Source organism: Setaria viridis, chromosome 1 (assembly GCF_005286985.2).
Source record: "Setaria viridis chromosome 1, Setaria_viridis_v4.0, whole genome shotgun sequence".
Taxonomy (NCBI): Eukaryota; Viridiplantae; Streptophyta; class Magnoliopsida; order Poales; family Poaceae; genus Setaria; species Setaria viridis.
The window spans coordinates 26659096-26668083 of NC_048263.2; the positions used below are offsets into that span (position 1 = coordinate 26659096).

At 43.2% G+C, this 8988-nt stretch overlaps 1 protein-coding gene across 3 annotated transcripts; it reads left to right on the forward strand.

The window, feature by feature from the left end:
• Nucleotides 1-1408: 1408 nt before the first annotated feature.
• Nucleotides 1409-5223, forward strand: LOC117863554 (uncharacterized). 3 transcript variants are annotated; one of them, XR_004642252.2, is made up of 8 exons: nt 1409-1751; nt 1898-2000; nt 2494-2601; nt 2701-2810; nt 2929-3036; nt 3699-3965; nt 4078-4123; nt 4478-4573. XR_004642252.2 is itself a non-coding variant. In XM_034747339.2 (8 exons), exons 1-8 carry the CDS (start codon nt 1528-1530, stop codon nt 4814-4816), a joined length of 912 nt encoding a protein of 303 aa, XP_034603230.1. In that variant the 5' UTR covers nt 1409-1527; the 3' UTR covers nt 4817-5223. The 3 variants fall into 3 exon arrangements, 1 of the variants encoding a protein (XP_034603230.1); XM_034747339.2 differs by lacking the exon at nt 3699-3965 and adding an exon at nt 4736-5223 and having other exon boundaries at nt 4478-4609; XR_004642251.2 differs by having other exon boundaries at nt 3699-4123; nt 4478-4581.
• Nucleotides 5224-8988: the final 3765 nt, after the last annotated feature.

The window sequence follows — 8988 nt, forward strand, 5'->3', positions numbered from 1 at the left end:
TATTTGATTATTTTCGTGGTGCAGTAGTCTACCGTGCACAATCGCGCCAAACGGCGTGTGGCGGCTGCGATTCTGCCTGTCGTGCTTCGGTCCCGCATCAGGATTTGCACTGCGCGCCACGAAAACGGGACCGTGGTAGAATCTTTGCGGTGCAGCACCGCGCGACCTTGATACGTGCGACCCGCGGCCACGGAAACAAACACGGGCTTAGTTTGTCTCTTTGCCTCATATATATGTTTTGTAAGTTTGAGAGGATTCAGGAACCTGTTTATCACCACACTTGGTTTATGGGTCATGGCGTTTAGCATTCTGGGTGAATTCACCAAAAATCGCACATGATGTCGCGGATTACATGATGCATTTCTCGGTGGTGGTGCAGGTAATCTCATCATGTTTATCGAATACCCCAAAAATATTGGTTTCCAGATAGTATCCTAACCCAAATGGTTGGATGTTCAGAGCAGGGATTAGGATTTCGTTTTTCGAATTTTTTTCAGTTCCCAACGAAAACACCGAATTTCATGAAATTTTGACTGAAATTTGAACTAAAAGGTGAATCTTTCGATGAAAAAAAGAAATTTTGAGCAAACAGTGCTAAATGACAGAGATTCGTGAAACTTCGGCTGAAATTCTAAACTCTGGTTCAGAGAGGCTAGTGCAAACTGACTTCGATCACTGTCCTAGGTGTTGATGGGCATTCCTTTTGCCATGGTTCAGATTTTTCATTTACTTTCGCTTTGATGTGCTTAAAACGCAGAAAGGGTTTTGTTCTAAATCCTTAGGAAGTTGATTCCCTGTGAGGCATAGGAGCATCAGGATTCAGGAGGGAAGATCAGCAAAGACAAGAACCGATTGTTTAAAAAATAAAAGTTCACAAATTATGACGCCACTGCCTTTTGCTCAAATTGAGACTGAGTGGTGAATTATATGAGAGTTCCATGACACCTGAGGAGATGTCGTAGGGTGCCCAATGCCCATTGCATCAACGCCAATTGAAATTGTTAGAGCTGCTGCTGCTGCTTCTTTTACGCCTCCTCCAATGGTCGCATATGAACTAACTCATAAAATAAACTAGCTCGTAAAATATTTTCTCATATTTTAATAGGAGAGAGAGGAGAGCTATCTTTTGATCAAAAGATAGTCTCCGCACTTCAAAATTACGTGAGGATGACGTGTGTGGTCATTTATATTATTAGCTATGTGCTAAGAGCTAAATCATTAAAAAGGTTATCTCTTAGATTACGTGAGAATGACGTATGTGATCATTTATATTATTAATTATGTGCTAAAAACTAAATCATTAAAATGCTTAGAGCGAGGTACCAGCTCGTACCGTTGTACGAGCTTAGGAAAGGAGAATATCCTGTTACAATTGTGTCGTGGGCTACGGGTTACAGCCCATTGGCCAGCCCAGTTCACATCACCACCCCACCCATCCCCTCGGTCCGTCGACTCGTCGTCTTCTTTCCGTCCATCCCATCCCGGCGGCGGCGGCGGCGGCTGCGGCGGCGGAGGTGAGAGCAAGAGATGTCGTCCTCGGGGACAGCGGCGCAGCATCTGCCGCGGACGGAGGCGCGGTCACTATCTGGGCACGAGGGGGCGGTGCTCGCGGTGCGGTTCAACCGCGACGGCAACTACTGCCTGAGCTGCGGCAAGGACCGCACCCTCCGCCTCTGGAATCCGCACACCGGCGCCCACGTCAAGACCTACAAGTCCCACGCCCGCGAGGTCCGCGACGTCCATTCCTCCTCGTACGTACGCACGCACGCACGCACCCGTCCCTTCCCCACCTCGTGGTCTCCCTTCGTTGCGTCGCATCTGATCTGGAGGCGCAGGAGAGGGAAATTTGCCAAGTGCTTCTTGCTGTTTCTTCGTTTCATGGTTGGTTTCTGGACAGGGATAATGCGAAGCTGGTGTCGTGCGGCGCCGACAGGCAGATTTTCTACTGGGACGTCGCCTCGGGTCGCGTCATCCGCAAGTTCCGCGGTCACAACAGCGAGGTAACGGATCAGTCATCGATTGATGCTGTTTTTTATGATTAAAACGGATTATTCATCCCTTTGTGATGCCCACGACGACATATGGTTGTTCTTAGCTGCAATTGCAGTGTCATTGCACGGGTGCCACTGCTATCTGTAAACCATTTCCGTTTGTTGCTCTGAACATCAGCGAATGTTATGTGAAGATTGGAGAACACAACAAAGATCGAGCAGCAAATACCCAAGCTGTCTATTGTTTCCATCAATGTGATACTAGATGCACCTAAAGCAGTGCTCTGAACCATACTTCTCTAAATTGTAATAGAACTCTTATGGTCTTATGTGATAGATCCACATTACCTGAACAGTTGGCATTGTAGACTGTACTTCAACAATGTGATTGTAGTCAGGCATGTTGGTGATGCTCAAAACATATAGATAAATCTGCCTCCTAGAAGTGATTTCTTAATGGTTTGCCATTTTGCTCAATTACTCTTGTCTGTTTTCTGTGTAGGTCAATTCAGTGAAGTTCAATGAGTACAATGCTGTTGTAGTCTCAGCTGGTTATGACCGTACGGTGCGTGCATTTGACTGCAGGTCACAAAGCAGTGATCCGATTCAGGTAGTCTTAAATTGTGAAACTTATAGATGCATCACTTCTTGTGATATTTCTTTTTCTCAAGTCTCATACACTTGGTTCCCTTGTTCTATTGCATTGCAGACTATTGATACTTTTCAAGACAGTGTAATGTCAGTTAACCTAACAAAGACAGAAATAATTGCTGGCAGTGTTGATGGTACTGTTCGGACATTTGACATTCGCATGGGTAGGTAAGTGTTGCCTTCTTCAATTCTGAATTAATTCTGACATATTGATTCATTTATCCAAATCCATCTATCTATTTATTCCATATGGCTTGTTGATTCATTTCGCTTTTACCTATAACAGGGAGACTGTTGATAATCTGGGGCATCCTGTGAACTGTATAACTTTATCAAATGACGGCAATTGCCTTTTAGCTAACTGTTTAGATTCTACTGTGAGGCTTCTAGACAAGTAAGTGTGCTTCACAAGCTTCTTAGTATTTTGTTTTCGACCTGGACAAAAACTTACAGGAAGCTTCTTCTGTTTAGCACTTTGGAGCAATACACCCCATTACTCCAATATGGAGTGACTCTTATTTGACTACTTTATAGAAGGATGCAGTCACACCCTTCTCTCTTAGCTTTGATTGGAAAGACTATATGGCCATCAATGACAGCAAATGTTGATTGGAGTGGAAGTTCCTCCATCAATTGACATAGCTGCCAATATTAGTTGCCATCTTGAATTGGTTGGTTGAAGCAACTTTTCTCCTTAACTGTTCATCTCTGATCCATCAATGGCCTGCCTATTAACTTTATCATACCACCACTCATGGGAAATCTTGTGCTCCAAATGTATCCATCTACTGGGTTCTACTGCTGCACTAGCTGTTGTTGGTATCATGGAGATGCTTTATACTTGCACTTGCAGGCTCCTATCTATATCTCTCAAGCAATATTAATTTGGGAATTGTAGCGCACGTCTTAGGCTGGCTTCATGTTTGCTTTTAGGAAGCTTTTAAAGTAACTTGGTGTTGAAACTTGTATCTTCTTGGGCAGCTAGTTTAGTAGACCATTTTTTCTTCTTTGCAACAAAACATGCTAATTTTGACTTGGTGCATATCTGTGCATCAGAATATCATTGTGGTCAAATCCTTATACCATGACAATCAGGAGCCATAGCTTCAAGTTTTGGTCTACACAGCTACTAAGAACAATTTTCTTGTGCTTTCTGAATCTGCATTTTGCTGCTCCATTGCTCATTCATCATCGATGCAATCTGCTGGAGGAGAAAAGGAACAGATGACACTAGGACCATAAGTGGTGGTCTTCTTTCTTATTTTCAAGGAAGTGTGCTACAATTTCTATCCACATCATCTTTCTACAATGATACTGACAGAAGTGTGTGATTGTTCCATTCTGTTGAGTAGAGTAATCTCATTTGTCCAGTGTACCAAATAGAGGGGTGCCATGCTGAGATATTTAACCTTTCAATGCCTGCTGTGTTCATTAGGTCATCGGGAGAACTGTTACAGGAGTACAAGGGGCATGCATGCAAGGTACCTCTTAATAATCTTCATTGCTGGTATTGGATATTATTACTTACAGATTCTTACATTAATCATCATGCTTAATTTCAACTTAACCATCAGGCATCATTCATTTGTTCATCTGCCCACAGCAAAACGGAATTTGTTTCATTTTACCTAGCGTGTTCTCTCCATTTCTTGTTATATGCTGCTATAGGGCTGTATAAACTCTTCCTTATGCAATAAACTGGAGAGCAGATGGCTTTATATGTAGAGAGCTAAAAAACCAAAGGAACAATTCATTGATGCAAGAGTTCTTTTTGCAGCCTGATTTATCATATTTCCTCTGCATTGTTCAATTTCTGATTTATCATATTTCCACAGTCCTTCAAGATGGATTGCTGCCTGACGAATGATGATGCATTCGTTGTTGGTGGATCTGAGGATGGTTATGTTTTCTTCTGGGATTTGGTGGATGCGCCTGTTGTAGCAAGATTCAGGGCACATAGTTCTGTGGTATTTTTCTTTCCAGAATTGCACCTTATGCTTTGCTGCAACTGCTTGTCGTCTATTGGCTGTCATTTGTTTTCAATTTTGCTGTTGTTTATTCTCATTGCTATACGTTACATTTTCTTTTGGCAGGTAACCAGCATCAGTTACCACCCAACGAAGGCGTGCATGTTGACATCTTCTGTGGATGGCTCTATTCGTGTTTGGACCTGAAGACTTGTCATTGATGTGTTGCACGTACTGTTTCTCCAAATCATCCAATTATCTAGCAGCAAGGATTAACCAAACAAAGGTGGACGCATGTTCTAACCTAGCTAATGGGATTCCTGTTAGACCGTGTTCCTGTGCCATTAAGACGGTGTTTGGATGGCTATATATGAAGCACAAAACGTTTGAAGGCGGTATTCTCACATGTACACACTTCGTGAGCCTTTTAGATGATGGAAGGCAACTCGTGAGTTGCATGAACAAGATCACACTTTCTGAGAAGTTTCTTGGTCGTACTAGGACGGGTGTAAAACAACATATAGACAAGTGGAGCGAAAAATATTTGCAAATCCGAACATGGTTGTCCTGGCTGATCTTTATACTCGAATGAAAAAATCACCTTGAAGTTGTTAGCTGTTGTCACTCTGAGGCAGGGTATAAAATTGCGCAATTGTATCGAGCACCAACCAAAACCTTGAAATTGCAGCTGGTGAGGAGTCAGTACTCTGCGAGGCTCTACAGGGGATACGCCTTCTATAAAGCTAGAGAGCAGTCAGAGAACCATGCCTGACTTCTCAGCAGTAGTTTTCACTACAATTTCACCTTGCTGTCTTCTCTACAGAGCGAGAGCGTGTGAGAGAATTATGGAGTGTGTGAGAATTATGGAAGAGTTGGAGAGGATAGGCTCGAGAGGCACCAGGAATTCACGTACATCAAATGGGTCAAGTGGCTTGGTGCATGCATAACAGGGATCACACATGAGGTCGAGCGCCGGTTCGATCCCACACTACGAGAGTTCGTTTAAAATCAGTGTGCAGCAAAGCACGAGTTGCCTCACAGCAGCTGCTATCATATAGCAAGCGTAGTGTGACGAAGGCACTCGCCGCCAGTATGCATTTTCCTTGCTACATTTGCTACTAAGGCTCAAGCAATATCCCTCAAGCGCAATAGATTTTAGAATTGCAACGAAGGATCTAGCTAGCAGGCTTCAAGTTACATGCTTCATGCACTGGATTTGGGAATTGTTGACGTGCATTACGAAGCTTTAAGTTAATTTGGTATCGGCTTCTTGGGCAGCTAGCAAGTGAAATGGACCAATAATAGTACCTGGTCTTGCAACAAATCACAGTCTAATTTTGACGAATCTGTGTGTTGCTGTGGCTCAGAACGTCATCGTGGATAAATAAATCACTATAACACCACATTCAGGAACCACAGCTTCTCGATTTGTTCTACATAAATAATTACTCAAAATAATTTTCTTCAGAGCCTGCACCGCTCATTCAGTCATTCATCGTCTGCACTTGCTGCTATTTCGCGGAGAAAAGGACTAGCAGACGCTGACAATGGAAGCATTATCTGGTTACATGCAAGTTGCAACTAACAAGCCTTGGTTATCCATAGAGCAAAGCAAAATTATTTACCTAGTGGCTAGATTCGGTTGTATAATCCCCCTACCAATCTCTTTGTTTTGCTTGTAAGACTTGTTACATCCAAAAATAAATCTTGAAAACTTTATTTCTGCAGTGTCATATTGTCTCAATGAGTAAGTGAAAGGTACTTTTTGCCACATGAAAAGTAGTATATGTTGCTTACATTGGAGTACTAGAGCATTAAAGAAGAAGATCAATGGAGTTAGAGAAAGGAAATCCGTATCGGAAAATTGCTATCTTGGCACATCTTTTCTACTTAAACGATGAATTGATTTGGTTACAGTTCTAGAGCAGGGTAACACATTTGCACAACTGGATGGAGCAAGATTAAAAAAAAATGGTGGATGCAGGTGTTGCTGTGCGGTTAAGAGAATGTGCAACTGTTGGCCTTGTAGCAGGAACTATCTGTGAAGCACAAAACGTTCGACAGCCGTATTCTGACATGTACACACTTCGTGAGCATCTTAGATGATGGAAGGCACAGCTTACAACGCTTTGTGTTTCAAGTTTCATGTTATCTAACACATGAAGATAACATGATAATTTCCGCATGCGATCCGATCTGAATCCGACAATAAAAAATATATAGACGAAGATATTGAAAAGGTACTCCTGCTAGGGTGATATATGGTGGCCGTCCCCGTCCTTGGACTAGGGCATAAAACAACGTAGCTACTATTAAGTGGAGAAAAGGAAACTATTTGCAAATCATCAATTAGTTGTCTTGGTGTATCTTTATACTTAAATGAAAAATCACATTTAGTTTGTGAGCTGTTCTCACTCTCAGTCTCAGGGCGGGGTTATAAACTTGCAGCGGGTGAGGGAGTCGCCACTCTGCTTGAGGCGAGACAGGTGATACGCCTTCTATAAAGCTAGAGAAGACTGTGAGGCAACTCAGCGCGCTTGGGGGTAGTTTTCACTACTATTTCACCTTGCTATCTGCTCTACAGGGAGCCAGAGTGTATCTGTGAGAGAAGTGTGGGAGAGGATAGGCTCGAGAGGCACCAGGAATTCACATGCATCGTTTGTGAAAAAATCAGGAATTCACATGCATCGTTTGTGAAAAAATCAGCATGAGATCGAGTGCCAGTGCTTGCTAACTCGCCAGCATCCTAGCAAAGTGTAAATTGGCCATACAGCTAAAGCTATGTACCACACGGGGTCGCGGCGGGGTGCTTGGAGTCAGTTATGCAAGACGACCATTTCGTGCCTAGGCTAGCTAGACTTACTGTCTCATCCTCATACCGTCATACGCGTCCACGAGGGGCTGACTGCATCTGTGCAGTTCCACAGTATAATACTGCATCCCAAGTTGTATTATAGATTACGGTGAATCGAATTGTTACTACACGTGTGGTTTAGTAGCTCTTCGGTCTTCATGTCACGCACCTGCTTCGTTCTACAGCTGCAATAAGCTGTTGATGCCATGGAGGTTTTTCAACACTCGCAATTGCAGGCTCCTCTCCGTATCAAGCAAGTATTTTTTGAGAATTGTAACGCTGGATATAGCAGCCTAGCAGGTTTCCGGTTACAGTCTTCAAGCAATAGATTTGAGAATTGTTGTAGTGCGTTAGGAAGCTTCAAGTTAATTTGGTATTGAAACTTATTATTTACTAGGCAGCAAGCAAGTTAAATGGACTAAATTTACCTGATCTTTGCAACAAATCAAAAGCTAATTTTGACCAAGTGTGTTGATGTGCATCAGAACGTCATTCGTGGATAAATAAATCTCTACAACGTCACAATTAGGAACCACAGCTTCTAGGTTTGGTCTACATAGCTACTTAGAACAATTTTCTTCATGGCCTGCATTATACTGGCTCCATCGCTCATTCAGTCCTCATTCGTCTTTCTGCACTTGCTGCTGTTTGGGGAGAAAAGGAATATATGACGGTCGCATTGTTGATGCAGTGTCATAATTAAGGTACTATTTGCCACATGAAGGCAAAAGATGACGGTCGAATTGGACTGGATAATTAAAGAAGAGATCAATATGGAGTTGAGAAAAAGGGAATGCGTATCTGAAAATTGTTATCTTGGCGTATCTTTTCTACTGAAACGATGAATTATTTTGGTTGCAGTTCTCAGGCAGGGTAATACATTTGCACAATTTTATGGAGCAACAACCAAATCCTTGAAATTACTGCAAATTAATAAGAAGGTGAGGGTGGTGCTGAGACATAAGAGGCAGCATCATATACATAAGTTACAGAACAACGTGCTCGAGGCCTCGAGCACATGCACGCTGGTAGTTGTCACCACCTTACAACAAGCTCGAGAGGGAGGGGATACCGGATACGCTCGAGAGGCACCATGAATTCTTCTATGTCCCATTTGAGCTGTCCGACTGTTTCAAGTCGGTCGGTGCACATATGAGAGGCAGTACGCCGGTTTCAAACCTAACGGGATTCCTGTGGAATTAAGGTTGTGTTTGGATGGATGGCTAAGGCCCGGCCAACCTTAGCTAAACATTTGACTGCTATATGTAACCAGGTGTGTGCGTTGTATTTTGGGCCGTCGTGGTAGTCCGGCCCAGGTGCTGGCTATATGTAACCAGGACAGCCGTGTTGGCTGGGCATCGAAGAATGGAAACATGAGCTCCCTGCCTGAACCTTTCTTCCTCTCGTCTCCTTCCCCTTGCTGTTCTTCCGTTCTTCCTCTGATTCCTTCAGATTTCCGTATTCTGGTTATCGTGGTGCTCGAATCCTCTATTCTGGAGATCGGGACACTACATTCCCCTGAAGA